The sequence below is a fragment of the Daphnia pulicaria genome, chromosome 3 (genome assembly GCF_021234035.1).
Source record: "Daphnia pulicaria isolate SC F1-1A chromosome 3, SC_F0-13Bv2, whole genome shotgun sequence".
Taxonomy (NCBI): domain Eukaryota; kingdom Metazoa; phylum Arthropoda; class Branchiopoda; order Diplostraca; family Daphniidae; genus Daphnia; species Daphnia pulicaria.
This window is the reverse complement of record NC_060915.1, coordinates 6,603,056-6,622,571: the sequence shown is the minus strand read 5'-3', so window position 1 is coordinate 6,622,571 and position 19,516 is coordinate 6,603,056. Positions and strand designations below refer to the sequence as shown.

At 41.4% G+C, this 19,516-nt stretch overlaps 3 protein-coding genes across 3 annotated transcripts; 2 read left to right on the top strand and 1 right to left on the bottom strand.

Moving 5' to 3' along the window:
- Positions 1-370: 370 nt before the first annotated feature.
- LOC124328895 (multivesicular body subunit 12B-like) lies at positions 371-2,159 on the top strand. The gene is made up of 3 exons (XM_046787739.1): positions 371-834; positions 901-1,350; positions 1,429-2,159. The coding sequence occupies exons 1-3, from the start codon at positions 537-539 to the stop codon at positions 1,587-1,589; spliced, it is 909 nt and encodes a 302-aa protein (XP_046643695.1). The 5' UTR covers positions 371-536; the 3' UTR covers positions 1,590-2,159.
- A 1,513-nt stretch (positions 2,160-3,672) lies between these two features.
- On the top strand, positions 3,673-4,550 carry LOC124328902. The gene is made up of 2 exons (XM_046787749.1): positions 3,673-3,794; positions 3,886-4,550. Exons 1-2 carry the CDS (start codon positions 3,783-3,785, stop codon positions 4,453-4,455), a joined length of 582 nt encoding a protein of 193 aa, XP_046643705.1. The 5' UTR covers positions 3,673-3,782; the 3' UTR covers positions 4,456-4,550.
- Positions 4,551-13,313: 8,763 nt separating this feature from the next.
- On the bottom strand, positions 13,314-14,877 carry LOC124328901. Its single transcript, XM_046787748.1, has 5 exons — positions 14,769-14,877; positions 14,481-14,658; positions 14,149-14,310; positions 13,803-13,975; positions 13,314-13,706 (listed from the first exon to the last, which is right to left on the bottom strand). Exons 1-5 carry the CDS (start codon positions 14,799-14,801, stop codon positions 13,545-13,547), a joined length of 708 nt encoding a protein of 235 aa, XP_046643704.1. The 5' UTR covers positions 14,802-14,877; the 3' UTR covers positions 13,314-13,544.
- Positions 14,878-19,516: the final 4,639 nt, after the last annotated feature.

The window sequence follows — 19,516 nt, the reverse complement described above, 5'->3', positions numbered from 1 at the left end:
ACAAGTCAAAGTCACATACAATTACAATTGTTTTATTTTATAAAAAAACAATCATTTCATTACCTAAGTTTCTTTTTAAACCCATTTAATCAACATTTCAAGTTTTCAACATAGAAATTAGAAAACATTAGGAAAAGAAAGATTCCCTTTTTGTCATTCCCTGGTGGCTGATAGCCGCAACAATTTATTTCGTTAGTTTTATAAAGAAATGATATTCTAAATTTATGTTTTTTACTTAAATATTCATTCAATTCATGTTAAATGCTAATCCTATACGAGGGAAGAAACTACAAACTAGAATAGTAGCAAATTTTAAAAATGTTGTACCACACTGTAGGTGGCGTAGTTTTCAAAATAAATCAGTGTCGTAATCTAGACTTGCCCATTGATGGTACCTCTATTAGGTGTTAAATGTAAAATTCAAGGCCGCAAGTCTCAAGGAGGCCTTTCCTTTGTGAATCATCGAGCTCAAGAAAAGTGTTGTCGAAATCATTGTTCTTCTCTTATTTCATTGAGGCTTAAAGTAACTGGCTAGAATGAAGGAACTTTATAATACCCTACCTTTACCAGATGACCGTCCAGTGACGGCACTTTGTGTTGTCGAAGATCCGTCAAAATGTCCTCTTGGCTACACAGTTGTAGCCAAATCGCACGATCAAGATTTGGATGCAGATTTATGGAAAGATGGTTTTTTTGGTAAAAGGATCACACGTTATCTATGCTTGTCAAAGACAGAAGGTCCTTCTGGATTTGTTATTGATTCATTGTGTGTAATCAATGACAAAGATGCTCCCCCCAATGGGTATGTCTTGTTGTCGAAAACTTATGGGGCTGGTAAGAAACTAAGAACTAGAAATTAGAAATTCTTTGATGGTTTTCTAACAACATATTTGTTTGCAGAGCAAAGAGCTTGGAGGAAGCGGCAATTAACCTACAGACTGAGCGAGAAAAATTCAGTCTTTCTTGCCATTACTGACATCATCATACTAAGTAAATCAAAGAAAGCTCCTGAAGGTTTTACCATGGGTGGAGAAATCAATGGATTGGTGCTGTGTTACAAATCTGCTCCCCTACCTTCAAATTCAAATCCAATGTTGAATCGAGTTCTTCCATCCCTACCAGCAGTCAACCTTAAACCCACAACAAATTCAGGTTTCACTTCATCTACACCAGTTGTTTCTCCTACACCCTACACAAAAAATTCTTCCAATGCCAATCCCCAAATCAAATCTCCAGTAAGACCTGCTCCATTACCTCCTCTCAACAATGATAAGCCCTCACCAGATGACAACCCAGCCACAAAGAATCATCTTATTGTCATATCATCGTCTACACTATCAGGTTTCACAGGTCAGAAATAAATTTTTTTAAATTATTTTATTGAATCAAACAGTTGCTTGACATAATCACATTTTATCTTTTATTCAGGCCTGGAAGGAGTTCCTTTCTCGCTAGGACCCCGAGTGCAATGCGGATCAAATTTATCAAGGATGAACGGCGGTATGAAACCCCACAAAACAGCTCAAGAGCTCAATGCTGAGTACCAATATTCTTTCGCCACAGAGAGGGAAGCAATGCTGCGATTGTGACAAGCGTCTGTTAGCAGTATCTGTTATGACCTCTTCCTGGCTCTCTTTGCGTGTTCCTTGGTTCTATTCAGTGATAACTCACCACATATTATTTTCTGTTTCCAACAATTATTCGCATAGAAATAACCAATCGTGAAAAGGCTCTATAGCGTGAATACCTCTTTTTCAGGTAGTTTGTTTTCTGAAGTAAGCTCGCAAGTAGATCCTGTGCTTATCTTTCTTTCATATGTTTATGAAGATCTTTTTCTCTCTCCAAAATACTACTTATCCTTTAAATTTGCTTCTACTTTCCCACCAGAAACAAAAAAGTCCCAACAACGTATGTTTCTTAGAACGAGTCAACGAATTATTCGAGATGTTCTAGGATTACGGTTCAATTCTGTATTTGCCAAATCTTTCTTGCCTCGTATGGCAGAGATACGCACATTTACTTTAGGACGCCTAACGCAGTGTCCCAAAAGTGTTGATCTTTTCGTTCGAATTTCTAACGCACTTCTGTTTGCTCTGTTGTGTTTAACATATCACAATTGTGCAACCTCAATACAACCCTTATTCGATTGTTTACTCCCATTTAGCCTCCTAACGCCTTGTTTCTTTAGAAACTTTGTACGACACTGAATTGAACATACTATGTATACAAGATCCTGAAAACCAATAGCATATGGTTGAGGTACGATAAACATCACAGATTGAAGAGTATGGGCTATAGTATTGTAGGAAATTTTTTTTTAAATTGGTCGATTCTGTCTTGTCTCGACAATTGCACCAGCGAAATAATCGATTAGGCCAATTTTTGCAGTGACCGAAAACGACGAGCGAGTTCACTTTGCCAAACGTTTACAACCCACGAAGATGATGACTTGGCGAGAGATTCCAGGAAGTAGTTGAATGTCCACCTCCTTTTTAATGTTCGAAGGATCGATTGAGGGCGGAGCTGCAGTCATAAATAAGACGTAACGATAATCGTTATTGCAGGAATATAATGGGAGTTGGGATGTAGGATTATTTATTTAGTCTCATGGACAGCCACTGATGAATGGTTTTCCATTAAACTGTGTCCCATCTGCTATCGACTATACGGCACCGATTGGTTTTTCATTATTTCTATCATAAAGGGTCAACCGATAAGGTCACCACAGCTGAATGTCTGGCAACCCTCAATGCTTTTTTTTTTTCTTTACCAAAATGGACCGTAGAAGTGATTATAGCCGGACCAATGCTTCCCTTTAGAATCCTTCCTGTCGTAAGCAAGTGTTTGGCATTTTTCTTCTACCTACCGATAGACAAAGGAGACGAGTGTTCTTGAATCACAGCCAAAAAGTCGGCCCGTCTACTGTCGCCAAAGTACAGAAATCAAGTACCGGTACAACGTATACCGTCCGGTTTCCTGTTTTTTTTTTTCCCATTTCTTTTCGACGAATTCGTATAAGGATCACAAGAATTGTAGCGAACAAAAAAATTTTAAATGAGAACAAATTCGAATAAAGTTTTGAGATTTAAAATTTAAAAAAAAATCACTTCATCATAAGAAGCAATCGTGATTGTTAATGGAACCATCCAGCTTTCGCTATGTATGGCATATTGCTGGCGTGCAGGGGAACGAATTGTTGCCTAGATTTTCATCAGAATTCAAACGAAATAGAAATAAATCGCCCTTTACTTGAATAGTAACAACCTTCAAACTGACAATGCGTGTTTGAAACCTTTCTCTGTATGGGTCTTCGTTAATCATTGGTGATTTCTTCCTTTTGCCACGAACCACACCCATTATTCAGCCTCGTTTGACCATATTTCGTTGTACAATTTTATAGGTTCGTTAATCCTTGTGCACCTGAATTCTAGATTTTTCCGGATTCAAACAAAATTCTTAAGTCAAGTAGTGAGCTTAATAGAAATAGGTGTGGTCCAATACAAGACGAAACATGCACGAAACGAGAGGATTTGGTTTTTGTGTAACTAGTCAAACGAGATTTGAAGGTTATTTCGATCCTCTAGTGAAAAGATTAGTTGTTTCAGTTGACCATGAAATGTATACAGCAAAAAATACGCGGAAGTTTTCCTTCAAATGTGATCCAGAAGGGAGTTGTCCAATTGCCCACCGGCTAATTTTGAACGATATAAAAGAAGGAACCAACTCCTAACTCTTCACTTGTTCACTACAACGTCTGTCCAGTACAAGCATTATCCCACAACATGAAATTCTTGGTAAGTTCTTCTTTTGTCTCTATTCAAATCTTGTCAACACTCCCATATTCTGAAAATCAATTTAACTGATCCATTTCAATTTGATTGACAGATCATCAGCTTCTTCTTGGCTTGCGCCTCCGCCCAATACGTTAGCCCAGGGTCGTCTCTATACCATTCTCAATTTCTGAGTGACTTGTACTCGAAGAGCGTTGATTTGAACCAGGACGGCCAACCTGATGTCCCAGTCTACCCCACAGCTCCCGCTCTGTTGCCCAACTACTACCCCTACGCCGGTTTGAACTACCGCACTGGATTCCCCTACTCTTACGGCGCTCCGTTCACTTACCCATTTGCCCAGGCTCCGTTCACCTACCCATTCGCCCAGGCTGCGACCGCCGTCGTCGCCAACGCCGCTCCCGCCAAGACCACCCGCGCTAAACGCCAAGTTGCCGTCCACAAACCCTCCGAGTTCCTCAACGATTTCGCTTACAGTAGCGTTGACTTGAACCAGGACGGCCAGCCCGATAACGCCGTTTACCCTGCCCCATTTCCTACCTACACTACCCCAGTTGCTCCCTTCACTGGTTCCCGATTCGTCACTCCTTACACCGCTCCTTTCACCGGATACCCTGGATACTTTGGTCAAGCTTACCCTTTTGCCAACGGATTTTTGGGTTAAATTGATCTGAATCTCGCGATCCTCACATTAAAATGTTGAAATTGTTGCATATTCTCTTTCGAAATTCTTTTGTCAAATAAAAAATTCACGTTGTATTTGGATGGATTGCCGCTCTACTTGTTTGCTATTCCGACCGAAAAAATAAGTTTGGCATTTGTAATTACACTGAAGCAGCCGATGAATAAGCAAATCTTTGGCGCATGAGAAACTGCATTCGTAGTTCGTTAAAACCTATATTTTAGTACAGAAGTAATTACACAGTCATAGGATACATTATCTGTCATTCCAAAATAATATAGATTATTCATACCAGGAACTCTGTCAAAATATTCTGTGGATATGAAAATAGAAACGATGTCTCTCGTCGTAATACTCGTATACATAATTTTAGTTATCCATCATGTTATTCCACCATGCAGGATTTAGCTAATGCCACTTCCGCAGTGTACGGAGAGTATTAAGAATCCAGCATCTAGGACGAGCACGACACTGACGATATAACAGTATTTAGCCAGAATATGTTATAAGCGTATACGGCGATTAAGTAAGTTCTAAGTAAACTACAGTCATATGGCTTTGTGTTACAGGTAAAATCCTTGGGAAAACCACGAATCACGGCATATACGGCGTATCAGACGAGACGTATATTTGGCTTGCAACATAGAAAAGCTCTTACTCACCTTTGTGTATATCAAAAACATGCGCTGGACGGTGACGTGTCCTATTGTGTAGACTGTGTCGTCTATTCTGGTTGGTGAATCTAACCTGCTAGCTGCTCTTATCGCCTCCATATAGGAGACTGACGAAGAGAGATGATCGGGATCTGTCAACGGGCATCAGCTGCCCAGCAGCGGTGCTTGTTATTTGTCCTTAGTAATTCTCAAGTAATTCTCAGTCGATGTCGACGGGCTTTCGTCGCGTCACGTGGACCTGCAGTTTCGAGTCTATACATTTCCCCGCTCCGTTTGTTTGCGTTGCACGTTGGCTTCACAAGCCATCGCTCGATGGGAAAGGCAACACAAATGTTTTTTAATAATAATAGTCCAAGACTATTTTGGCTGGGCCAGGACGCCCGGCTGGGGCTTCTCTCGTTTGAAAGGCGACGGGTTCCCGCTTCGTTTCGTTTACTCGCAGAATGTCACATCCGTCAGCGAATGGTTATTGTTTGATGCTGTTGCTCCCGGTTCCTTATTAATAGGTACGTACACACCTACTCGCCCAGCTGTACAGGTTTGTACAATGTTTGGCTGGATATGATCCAGCAGCAGCATGCGTACGGAGAAGAAAGAGCTGCGCGGTGGTTGTTGACTCACGGCAGCCACTTTTCTTTGCGCTCGCTTGTTGCCAGTGCAGTTGCGGCTGCATGGAACATCCAATGAGATATAAACACACATAGAAATATCACATCTCGGCAACAAGAGCCTCAAGCCTTTGTTTATATATATCAAAAGTATTCTAGTTGGATTGCAGTGTATAGTTGTATATATCTAATTGAACTTTGGTTTGCCGTATTTGTGTGTGTTTCGCTTTACTTCCAGACAAATAAACGCCGTCGGAAAGAGAAGAAAAAAAAGAGGGGGGCCGGTATTGTTTCCCTTTTGCCAGGAGCGAAGAGGAGAGAACCTGGAGCTTATTGCAAAGTCTTCTCTGCGCTGCAGCAGCATCCAGCGGCGCAGCAACATCAGCAGAGGCAACAACATATATAGTAAGAAGACTTTGTTTTGTTTGTATCGACTATACAGCACCCGGGGTGGATATTTCCAACTGCGCTCCTCCTCCCTTAGAGCTTCTTCTTTCCTCCTTTCGACCATAAACACTCAAACGAGTGATGCCAGACTTGTTGTGACTCTTTCGTTCTTCTTTGCTGAGCCCTTTGTGTCTCTCCGTCTTTTCTTTTGCGCCACGGCGCAATTTCATTGCCCGCAGAGACTGCGCCTTAGGACGGACCTATTAGCCACCACCACCAGCACCACCACCAGCAGCTCGTCTAAGAAGAGAGACAATATACCTGATGCGAAGCCATCAACAGCCGTTGGGCTTGGCGTTGTTCAAGGCAAAGAGCTTTAGAGCGGCGGGGACGAAATACCGCACAGATGGCGTGAATCCATCGATTCGTGCCACAAGAAATCTATTGTTGCCTCCCCTTAATGTCCTCACCCCCCTTTTTTTTTGTTCGTCTACTCCACATAAACAATGAGGACATGGCTGCTGCTGGCTGCGTGTATAACTCACACACAGACTGTGACTGCCATCCGCTCGTTGGGAAAGAGAAGAAGCTAGGCGCTATACAGCACATGCCGGCCTGTGGGATTGAAGATTTGAAAAAGGTGTGCACGGGCGGCACTAGGGGCGTTATCCTTGTTTGCGAGACCTATAACGTACAGATACTACGTACGATGTGTGTGTGGCGGTGGAGGAGAATCGGCTGCTGCTGCTTCTTTCGCCATTACATATACATGCTGCTGCGTGCAGATGCAACGTGCTGATATTGGGAATAGAAACAGGAGCAGCAGCGCAGTTAGTCAGGGAAACCCAGGAGCCAGTTGGCGCTCCACGGCACCACCGGCAGTAATCCTCAGGACTTGATCTGCTTCTGACCTATTCAGCTCCTCGCGGCCGCTGTTCTTGTGTTGTTTCTTGTGTGTGTTGCATCACGAGTCACGCTCATCCTTCTCTCACCACCCACGTCGGTCAATTTGATAGCTGAGTGCGCTTAATTCTCTCTCACGTGGCCACAATGAAATCATCCGCCGTTGCTCAACAGACCGACTCATCGCCGGCACTTGGCGAGGCTAACGGACGTCAGGAGCTCAAGATTGACGCTGTTGCTGCTTCTCCTGTTGTTGCCGTGACGGGACAACAACATCCGCCACGTCGTCGGCGGTCGGCATCAACTGGATCGACACTCGGCAGCGGCACGACGGCAGGAGGCAAACGTCCGTCGACGAAATCAACAACACCGTCGGTGGCGTCGGCCGGCTCGGTTCAAGCCGTGCGTCGCTCATCGTCGTCTGCCGCCCAGTCAAATAATTCGAATCGCAAGAAAAGTGCGGCTGGTAGTAGCAGCAGCAGTTCGCTGGCCACCAACGGTGACACTTCGGCTGGAGGTTTATTGCGCAATAAACTGAAGCAGCAAGAGAGAAGATCATCAAAAGCGTCTGTGCAATCGCAGCTAGGCAACGTCGGGCAACAACCAATCAAGAAGAAGACAAATCAGGCCGGCATACCGTTGGAGAAACCAGCAGCACTGTCCAAACAACTCAGGTAACCTACCATTCGATTTTCGGGCGCATATATTATACTACTATCGATTTTGATCATTTCAAATCAGGAGGATCAGCCGTGTATGTAAGCTCTAGCATTATTTATAGGTTAATGATACTCTGAATGAGCACTCACAGTTATACGTCATGAAAAGTCACGTCTCCCTGACAACAATGCCGTCTCGCATCGTAGGACATTGCTTTGGCATGCAACCACCAGATGTTGTCTCCCAACAGCATTCAACGGTATAACATAGCGCAATCATATGGATTGATCATCTTTGGAATGCCATCATCCAGGGCGCAGCATAGTCAATTGCGTATTGATATTCTAATAATCATCTCAATGTCTCATGTATTGATTCCAGAGCATAATCGTCCCAATCGTCAAAATTTAATTACGCTGGCGGCTGTGTAGCGCTTGAAAAATAATTCGTTGACGGTACATCGAATGACAATAATAACTTATACCTGGCATTAAAAAAGCGGATCGGAATCTGACGAATTCAATCTAGAATTGAGTCTTTGGGCCAGGTGGGCGGGGTGGGCCAGGTATATAATCAGACAGAAGTCTTATTGGGAAGTCTTAATAAAACATCAGCAGCAAGCTTCCAAGTATTACTGTCAATATTCAAGATATGCTTGCTGGCGGAGAAAATGATCTACGATGAAATATTCAGCACCAGTTTAATTGAACAAAAGGGATTCGATGGAACAATTGAACTGAAAAGGGAAAGGAGAACGGTCTATGGTTCTTTGTGTTGTGTTCTTTAATAATGGAAAATTTTCTTTAATGATGCGTTTTCGACGGGCGATTTTTCCGCTTCCGAACGGAATGAGAAAATCATCAAAGGCTCTTATTCGAGATAAGTTATTCACTTCGCTGATTTTTTTGAGGAAATTCTCCGAGTTGAGATGAAAGGGCAGATCAAAGTTTCTCCACATCACTAATTGAATGTAGCATATCAATTGAAGAAGTTGAACAGGAGCGTCAGTTTAAAGTAGAGATGGTCACGACGACCGTGGGATACTTAATTGATATGGGGTGAATAGGTATAAGAGCGTGAGAGAATGGCTTCAATCGAATTTTTCGCTCCTGCCGTTTGGTCAAAAACTTATCACCGTCAAGCTTGGTCGTTGTTTTGCTTTCTCCGCTTCCGGGAGGAACTAAGTTTTTAACCGTTACGCTCATTTCCTATTGTTCGTGATTTATGCGTGAATCTCACATCCGAAATTCAACACAAAAGTTGAATTGCTAAATGATTGCTGGTGTGGATTAAACTTTGTTGAGCCACTGTTGCATATGTCATGGCTCGCTGAGATGCCTGGGAAAAGTACAGTGCGGTTATGAATCAAATAGAATTAGCCGCATTTGACTGTTCTCATTGGTGAATAACTGGATTCTGCATTGATTCGTATGTGACAGTTTCGGAGAAGACGGAGGGACCGAGTCCGATGAAGAAGACGACGAGCGCAAGAGACGGCTGACGTTTATCTTCGGGATCGTCGGGGCGACGCTGTTCGTCCTTGCCGTTTTGATGGTCGGCATCGGACTCAAGATGAGCTCCAACGCTGACAGCATCAGTAAGTAGCCAATCAATTTCACGATTATATTATTCATTTCGTTGTCGCAGCAGCATCAGCATTACTTAACTGTTGGGCGGTATACTGTTTCAGCGGATAGAGTTCTTTTTTAAAAATAGTAATACACAGCCAGAGACATCTAGCTACGGTCAGATCGATCATACATGGAACTGAAGGCGTCTAGCGTAGGGTGAATACGGTCTTCACTTGATATCGACTCGTCTCCTACAATGTGTGCTATTCTTAAAGAAGAGGACCCTCTATATGGGAGAGATCAACGAGTACAAAGGCAAAAAGTTCTTTTCACTTGGTATTGGTCGCTATTGGTGATGAGAGAAAGACGTCGACGTCTGGCCGCGTCTAAATCCGAGTCAAGTCACGTTTTGCTTTAGATGGACAAGTCCTTCACACTATAATTGATCGTCTCTAGATCATCGCCGGAGCCTACAGGTAGAGAACGTGATTGTACAATGTGCAGGGTGTACCAATATTTGCGCATGTACGTATGAAATCTTGATGGGGAAAATAAAAGGGGACTTTTTGCGCCTTAAAAAGTGGAAAAAAAGAAAGAAAGAAAAGGAGTGACTGCTCCCAATTCTTTGCTCAATTGAATTGGAATATAATAAAAACAAGCATTAGTCATTTTATTGGATGGTCGCCAATTTGGAGCCCGTTCAAAAGGAATATAGCCTATACGTACAGATCGAATACGGACAGGATTTGGGCGGGTACTGGATGACAAGATCGAATGTCTTCTATTCTCCTGCCCAGATTAAATTAGGTCGGGTGAAAAAAGAACCCAGCATGCACGTAAATGCGCATATTAATAGCATACAGTTCAATTTCACACCTGTATAGTATCCATATATAATAGGGCCTATGCCTGCGTTAGTTTACGCAAGCAAAATATTTTTGATTGTTATCATTTTCTCTACTGTTCAACTCTTCCGGTACAAAATAATGTTATTCCGTCGCCCTAGCACATATACCAACATCCTCGTCCATTTCCATTGAGAGGTATATCGGCTCCGTTTGGGTCCGTTTGCGGGTGTATCGATTTCATTCATTGATTTGTGTTTCACTGCATCCTCTCTCTCCTTTTGAATGGACATACGGCCGCGATTGGTCGGATCGCTTATCATCTTTTATCAGAAGATTATACTGCGGTTATACAATTATGGCAATTGAAATGTCGTCAAAAGTATTTGTTCCACATGGCAGAATTCCAATTGACATTCTTCGCATTATCCAAATAATTATTAATGGTTAAATGAATTTCGGTGAAGTGTAGAGTGTACCCTGCACGAGCCTTCCGTCGGTTGGCTGGGGTGTCATGTCAGTGGCAAACTAAATCAAATAAAAGGCGAACCATTACTGCACATGCAAAGAAGTTGCTATGTGAATCTAACATTTAGTATACTCACGAGGGCATTATTGGTTTGAGTCGTAGAGTCGATATGTTTTCACATTATTGATTTCCATTTTGCCATTTTGTTATCTCCATGAATCGAAATTAAGTTAATCTTACATTGGATAATTTCATAATTAATGGTTCCTGAGGTCGCGGGAATGTCCTACTCGAAAGTTCCGTTGGTGCCTACTACATTTGAAAAAGGTTCTAACCTACTGGACAACCTGTTGATAATGAAGTCGAATAAATCAAAGTCATTTCATTTCTACAATTAAAAATCGCCGGAAAAGGCGGGAAAAGGAATCGAAATCATTGCCCGTATGTAAGAGATAACCGTTCATTAGAATGCCATGCTTGTATTCTCCTACCTTTGGTTACTTTTCAAATGACGGACAAGTGACAGGGTCCACAATGGGTGGCATCTCGGGGCTACCAAACCTGCTATTGAGATAATAACTGGGAGATGTTGCTATGAGCAGCTATGAGCTCGCTGACCTCTATAACATAGAGGCAAGAATATTTTATACGAAGCCAAATTTATTCAAGTGTCGGTTCCATATAGTTTCTTTTGATTTGCATAGGATTTTAAAATGTATATTATAGGCTACAACAAACATCGTATTTTCTTGTAAATAAATACATTTTGAATGAATCTTATGCGATTCCATCTGTCTAAAATAATTAGCAAAAGGCCAAAAGTAGACTTGAAGTTGGCTGAACTTGCATGTGGGTTTGTCCGGTCATGATCCACGTTCGTCCTTCGGTCTTTTTCCTGGTGTAAAAACACGTTTGTTTTAGATGGTTGTCTCCAGGAGTTGGATGACCGAAGGTTATATTTTTAAGAAAACGAGTTCTTCCATCAGGTCAATGTTTACCTTTATATCCATATGTTATAAGTTGGTTATAAATGTGAAGTGGCAATTATGCGTTTACAATTTCCGATTTATCCCTTAATAATTTTCCATCTCCGTTCGTACCTACTATACATATATAGTGTATATATTATTGAATTGCTTTACTAAACTTCTATCCCAGCTGAGATTTTCTTATCTTCAGCCCAAGCAGAATTGTCGTTGTGGCTGCAATCCTGCTATATGGCAACGAAAGAAATTCAAAATTCGCCCCATTTTGTTCAATCTTTCGCGATTCCATCAAATGTAAGCATACAAAATGTCTATAGTATAAACATTTTAAGGAATATTATAGCCAATTGTCTGATTTGTTTGACTAATGGTAAAAGGGGGCAAGCTATTATCAAGTGTGTTTATGCCGGCCTCCTCTTTGTGTAATGAACGATAGGCATCCTGACGAATTTACACAAACGTGATTGTGTCACGCATAACAGACCCAAAAAAATCTTGGACCGATTAAGGTGATGCTGCAAAATATTGTAGATTGTTATTATTTCTCTATAGCTACTGCTCAACTCTCCCGGTACATAATTTTAGATATTCTGTGGCACCACCGCACCAGCACATGCATCCGAGAGCACGTCATCCTCGTCCATTTCCCTTGAGAGTTGAGAGGTATATCGGCTCCGTTTGCGGGTGTATCGATTTCCTTCATTGATTTGTGTTTCGCTATAGCCCCCCTCTCTCCTTTTGAATGGGTTTGCGGCTGCCATTGGTCCGATCGCTTATATCATCTTTCCAGAAGGTTATACCAATGGCATGCACAAACATGCCAGTAACGGATATAGCCTGCCTATATGTATAAGCATATCATCCGCCTTCATGACGGTTTGAATTATATTGAGTGGCTCTGCTTTTGTGATTTGAATGTTTTCATTGGAAATGTCGTCTACTGTTATTCCATTGTGTTTCTTTCGGTTTCTTTATTTCATTCCTATATAGCAAGAAGGAGGATGACTTGTTCGCCTCCCGGACTATGCAATTTATGATTTTAGAGTCGAGTTTCATTGAAACCAAAGCAAAGTCTATAGAAAGAAATAAAAAAAATATTGAAAAAAAATCTGTGGATGGAATGCACATACATAACAACTAGCGTTTAAAGGAGTTTGATGACGTGGTTTCTAAATGAATTATAGCGAAGGTCGAAATCCGGATTCAGGATTCAGTTGGAAATCCAGTTTTATTAGGGGAGTATAAAAACTTGATTAGCTAGTTTTAGAATTCGAACATTTCTTATTCTTGTTCGTGTTGCCTAAAACACCATAAATAGCAGTTCGGTGAGCAGTGAGCTGCTCTTTATGACCCAAGGCCAGAGCATAGATGCCGTTGGCCCGGTACAACAGGACGATTTCTCGTACTCGACGACGGAAACGTCGTGAAACGTAAAAACTAGTTCCACCTTATTACGCCCTTGAATGGACGGAACGTCATATACCTTTCGTTTACCTGTCGTAACAGACTAGTTCTAAGAATATATAGTGTTCCGGTGTTCCCAAAACGTGTCTGTAACACCTGTCGAAAAAACTGAATCTGTTTATTGAGAAAGTTTCAAATGAATTCGGAAATTTATATATCTCAGCTCAATTTTTCTATTCAGAAACAGTGAATCTATGTATAGATATTCAAAAACCTCAGATAGATTCAATCCCTGATAAATCTTATTTAAAAAAACCTCGTTAAACTTTGCTCTAATAATAAGTTATTTATTTATTTTAAAAGAATTCATTTTCCATCAAATTTCGTGGCCCAGATAAATATTTCAATGTTTATATTCATTAGGAGACGAAAGAAAAAATTATCTCCAAAAATAATGAAAATGCATTTGAATAAGTCGACAAACAAAAAGTCGGAACAACACGCTGCTGAGGCTGCTGAGGACGGATGCTGAGGAGCGTTATTTTTATCTGCATTACTTATTAATTATGGTTTGATTGATTTCCATGTGCATGCGAGTTTGAGATTCTTTGTATCATCCAAAACATTATTAATGGATAAATCAACTTCTCCTGCTGGCGAAGTGTAGAGTGTATCCTGCACGAGCCTTCCATTGGTTGGCGCTGGTGTCATGTTACTAGTTGTAAACTAAATCAAACAAATGGCGAATCATTACACCATTATACTATAAAAGCCTACATACCAAAGAGTTGATACTATGTGAATATAATAAAGTATACTCACAAGCATATTGGTTTGAGCCGGTATGTCTGAGCATTTGAATTCAATTTTGTTATCGTTATAAATCGAAATGAATGTAAGCAAACATTGCAGAATGGTTTTTGGGGTCGCGGGAATGTCCAACTCGAAAGTTCCGTTGCTGCCTACTACATTTGTAAAAGGCGTTACTGGACAATCTGTTGATAATAAAAAAATCATAATTAGAGTCAGTTTCATTTACAATAAAAAAAATCGTCGGAAAATGAATCGAAATCATTAAGTCCGCATATACTATACAGTAATGTTAGATAATAGTTGTAATTAGAGTGTGGCACATGCTTGCGCTCAAGGATATTCATACAGGCCGTACCTTTTGTTATTATTTCAAATGAAGGACAAGTGACAGGTTCCACAATGGGCGCTGGGCTGGTTGTTGGTGGCATCTCGGTAGTTGCGCATTCAGCACAGGCTGGACACGGCTGTGTCAACAAATTAGGGAAATAACCGAAAAACGGGCCGAGACCATTTTGGGCTACTCCAACAACAAATCAAATAACCGTAATTGCGCATTATAATAACAAATTGGTTCAAAATTAACAGTTAATAACCGCAAATTATAATACAAAATCGGAATAAAATGCGCAGATATCTGCCCAAATTCAAACGCCAAACATGACATATAAGTGGATTTAGTTTGATTACCGATGGAAGGATTGATTGGCGAATTGGTCTGACGACTTCCGTATCCATAGCGAGATTCGAGACCATACGCGTGGGGCAGAATCGGTCGGAATGGAAAGAACAACACATTTTTAGCTTCTCTGTCACCTGCGAGGGGAACCGAATGGGTCTCGATCGTTGACGCAATACAACAAACGATCTGGTTCATTAGAAAGAAAAATATGACAGCATTTTCATGTACATTATTAACATAATACAATAACTATTTATACAAAATAAATGCGTGAAAAGATTGGAAATATCACAAACCAGCAACAGCGAAACAAAGTTTAAAGTGGCCATGTTGAATGAATTCTCAATTCTATACAACCAAGAGCAATCAGGAGCGCAACTTCAAATCAGCCGAGGTGAAACTGAATGTCTACCAAAATTTGTAAAAGCGATCGGTATTTATACGCTGCCCGAATAGCTTGGCACAGACAAGGAACCAGTATTATTTGAAGATGTTGCTATGTGAGCTCGCTGAGATAGCCCTCACTGACCTCTAACATGAGGCATGATTAATTCACAAAACAATGAACCTGAAATAGCTACCAAGTGTTCGTCCTTCTCTTGTTTATATTCTTCCATTTTACCAAGAGTGTTGCTGCCTTCTAGCTGCCGCCAATCAAGGTCACTCCAAAATGCGTTGATGTTGCCATCAACGAATCGGTCATTGCCAATTAGAACGACGCAAAATGAGTCCAGCAGCACGGAATGTCGAAAGCAGCGAACTTCACGTTCATTATCTGCTTGTCGGTTGTATATACAGTATAGGGCGCTATTTTATTTTCGTACACGAGTTTGAAATATATTTTCAAATAAGGAAATAAGTTTTGAATTTTAAACCTTGCATTCCATCTGTCTCGAATGATTAACAAGTAGACTTGAACTTCGCTGATGGGTTTGTTGCTGGGTCCTGATCCACGTTCGTCCTTCGCTCTATAAAAGATGTAAAAACGCGTTTGTTAATGGATGGTGATCTGGAGTTGGATGACCGAAGGTTGTATTTTTAAGAAAACGAGTTCTTCCATCAGGTCGATGTACCCAAGTTCTAGAATAATAAGTGACATTGCATTGACAAACTTTGCCGTTTTTATTTCCTCAATTGTAAGAATCCGTAAATCCTATTAAATCCAGCAGCAGTTTCGAATCAGGCACGCTTCAATATGAACAACACAACGTAACGAAATTCGAAAAAATAAAATAAATGTCCAGTATGTGTTTGTTATTTATTGATACTAGGCTACTATAGGATTGCGCCAAACAATCACAGCAGTATAGAAGAAGTCAATCACCACACCACGCACGCATTAGCCATTAGCTATATTATATTGAGAGAAAATGTAAATATTTACGAAACGGAATTGTGCAAGGTCAAGTTTTTCACTATAATTAGTTCGAATTAGTTGAATAGTATATTTCATATTACATGTGATGATTGATTGCTAACCTTGTTGCTCATTATAGCCTACAGTCCGCTGATGGTTGCCACGTTTTTTTTTTTTTTTTGGTTTTAACTGAGAACGGAGTTGGATGACCAAAGGTTATTATATTTTTAAGAAAACGAGTTCTTCCATCAGGGAAGAGATTACTGGGCGCAAGATCGTATTAAAAGTTTCCGCGTTTCGTCTGATGTGATATGATTTGCCATAATATTCACAAGGACATTCATTGCGATTTCCAGTTCCAATCATCGTGCCTTTGAAGACTATTTTAAAATTGTTGCTAGGCGCCAATCTGTGGACGAAATGAACATCATGGGATGGTCCCGGTCCCTATATAGCATCTACATAGAACTTTCGACGCAATGTTAGTGACCAACGATGACCAAGAAGAATCGATTTTTATCAGGTCAGAAGCTCCTCCTCCCCTCCTCCCCTCCCCCCCTCCCAACTCCACCCTCCAAATCATTCCGGCAGTAGTTCTTATCCAGGGCCATCTTGAAGAAAAATCTGAAATCTTATTTGGCGTGTTTCGAAAATAGTGTTGCAACTCTTAGATTTTCAACGCAGGAGAGTGATGGTTTGGGTTGGCGTCGTGCCCGGCAGACCATCATTCCAACTGAAAAGTTGAATGTGTCCGCGTATTCGTCGTCGTCACCACATATATATCTTTTGTACTTGCACCGGGGTACTATCAGCACACAACATGAACATAATACACCGCAGTCTAGCTTACATCAGGGATATTTATCATCGCCGACACTAATAAGACTTGGCAGCATGTTTGATCGGCCAATGTCACGCCCGTCCAGTCTGATTCTCCGTACACACACGGACACAAATATATCTTTATGCCTACTGTGTAATAAGTATAAACTCTCAAATATGCCAGCGAAAACAGAACATTAACAATAATACTACAAAGATTGGTCGTAAAGACGAAATCTATTTCACATTTATGAGGAACGTTGTTTTCTTATTTGCTTGAGGCCAAGGCAGAAAATTAGAGAAGAAAAGCGGGATGCATTCTTGTTTGCTATCATCTAAACGTGTATAATAAATCCGCAACTCATGTATAGACTATATGCGGGCTTGTTATAAAATGATCGATCAAATTAAATAGTTCACTGCCGTTGGCCTATTACATGTACAGTGTTCTTTTCTACAGATGGTTAAGTTTGGGAATCAAACAATATCTATCGACAAGCACTTAGCGGATTTAAAATACAAAATTCGTTTGTTCGTTGTAGACGGGGGCTGTGTGTCTAGTTTCCTGTGCTGATTCGATCGTTTCCGAGAAAAGACTCGTGTCGAACGCTGTTGCCGTGGCAAATAGTTGTGTGCCACTCTGTAATGCAGCCTACGCTCATACGCTGTGTCGAATTCGGGCCAAACAGGGACTCGACGATGTCGACTTGGTTTTATCGTGAACTATATGCGCATGTCGTCAATCGAGCGATGTTTGCGGCTGGCAAATATTCAATAAATAAATAGAGTTTACCCGCTAATAATGGATCTCAATTCTCAATGCTGGCCAATATCGGCCCGAGATTCTAAACCCTTGGGAACTATATAATCCGGAATATAAAGAACTCCCCGCAAACTTATATCTTAATGTGTACGCAAGTAAAAGTCCATGTCAAATGCATAGATGATGACTCAACAGGGATGCTAACGTCAACCCGCTGCTGCCTCATTTCCCATTCTGGTCGGCGGAGTTTTTATTCCATTAGTATATCGAAAAAATGAGATGATAGTGATGCACTTCCATTGTCAGGGTCTCTAACACGTTGGCGCTAATTACAAAGTCACACCAGAAACTTTTTATGGTAATCTTCGTATGTAGCAAGTTACATATCGCACCGCTTCTCGTAATGCATATTTTAAATTGCGTGTACCGTATACGTCCGTTTAGCTATGGCTACATGTGAGGTCAAAGTTGGACTGAATTGGTTTTCTCACGTTAATATATTCATGCAGCAGCCTCGCTCGGTTCCTATTCCTTCGCTTTTCCTGTTATTCCCGTATCCCATTGTCAAAGGACAGAGCGCAAGCCATTATGCATATGCAACGAACGAAATCTAAATAGCCTTACCCCGTGAGTCTTTAATATGTTTCTCTCTATTTGGTGATGACTGTGCTTCTCACTAGGGTTCTCCGTTGTCCATTGACTATATACTCTCCCTGTCCTGACCGATCATTACGTGTCGGAGAAACACACCGGACAACTTGTTCACGCGTGATTGGTTGATCTGTGTTGATAGCAGACACAGCGTGACTAAGTTAGATCGTAAGAGTTGGACTGAGTCTGAGATTAATCCCAACAACTCTTATTCCATACAGGATAATGGGATGACCCCTATAGGCTATATGGTCGCGCTGAAAAATACATCAAACGGATGCAATAACATTATTAGGCTGGGATACAATTCCAGGCGAAAACATATGGCTAAGATCTATGTCATTTTGTTTATAATATATTGCCTATAGTGTATTGATTTTTCTCTGACCAGCAAATCAAATTTCAAAGCCGATAAAGAGGCGGCCAGCTCGCCATGGGGAGTAATTGGGCAACATAATATCATGATGAAGCCGACCTCTAGCAAAAAGAGCGGTCCGTATATGTATGAGCGTTGTTGTTATTTAGTAGCCGGTACGAAGCCGAGCTGCCGGGCACAGCAGCCCATCCTAATGGCATAAAAAAAGACAGAGGCTGGAAAGAGACAATCTTTAATGATTGATGATAAGAGATATTAGAGTACTATATACGGCGCGGCCGATGTCCTACCTATAAGTACCAGCATGAGCCCATTATGTTGCCGCCGGCTTATTTATGGCTCCGTAATCATTGTGGATTACATCTTTATCATCAAGTCTCATCTTCTTGTCAACATGAAACAAAAGACCGGCCGAGTCGACGATGCCAAACTCGTCTCCCTCCTTTAATTGAATTCCTCCCGTCATCTTTAGATCATTTTCTGAATTTGGCGGCCTCTTCGAATGGCCACTAGTGTTGCATATTGAGAAAGCCGAATCAAAATGCCGCCTTCTCCCTATAGCACGACGGGGTGTAGTAAGAAGCTTGGCGCCGATCCTCACAGGCCCCTGTGCCCCAAACGAACTGTATGACGTCTAATAATCAAAAGTGACGCACAGCCATCGTCCGCCGCTCCAACCTACACGAGGCTTTCCACTTGAATGCCCGGCAGATCCCCAAATCCGGAGAAGAATCGTCTATTTAAGACTCTGCTGCTGCGCGGACTTATAGCTGGGCGCCACCATCAAAAGAAAAGTAGACCCGGAAAGTGTTGGCCATTTACTGTGGCGCTGCTGGCCTAAGACAAAAAAAGGGGAGGAGAAAAGAAAAGCGACACGAAAGATGTTTTCATATCGCAACATTCCAGCGGGGTGTATAGAGAAAAGTTAAGGATCTTGATCCAAATAGATCCGCGTGCGCAAAAAAGGAAAAAAAAAGAAAAAAGGGTCCGCCCTCCAATAGCAATATGACGCAGAATAAATAATAGCACACAACATTAGCTATGTCGAATCATTGCGGGCAACATATCTCGTTGG

Coding starts and splice junctions, on each gene's coding strand:
- LOC124328895 (XM_046787739.1), top strand. CDS start 537: ATGAAGGAACTTTATAATACCCTACCTTTACCAGATGACCGTCCAGTG. Junction 835..900: donor GTCGAAAACTTATGGGGCTG/GTAAGAAACTAA, acceptor ATTTGTTTGCAG/AGCAAAGAGCTTGGAGGAAG. Junction 1,351..1,428: donor TACACTATCAGGTTTCACAG/GTCAGAAATAAA, acceptor TCTTTTATTCAG/GCCTGGAAGGAGTTCCTTTC.
- LOC124328901 (XM_046787748.1), bottom strand. CDS start 14,801: ATGGCCACTTTAAACTTTGTTTCGCTGTTGCTG. Junction 14,311..14,480: donor GCCAATCAATCCTTCCATCG/GTAATCAAACTA, acceptor TTGTTGGAGTAG/CCCAAAATGGTCTCGGCCCG. Junction 13,707..13,802: donor CGGCTCAAACCAATATGCTT/GTGAGTATACTT, acceptor TGTTTGATTTAG/TTTACAACTAGTAACATGAC.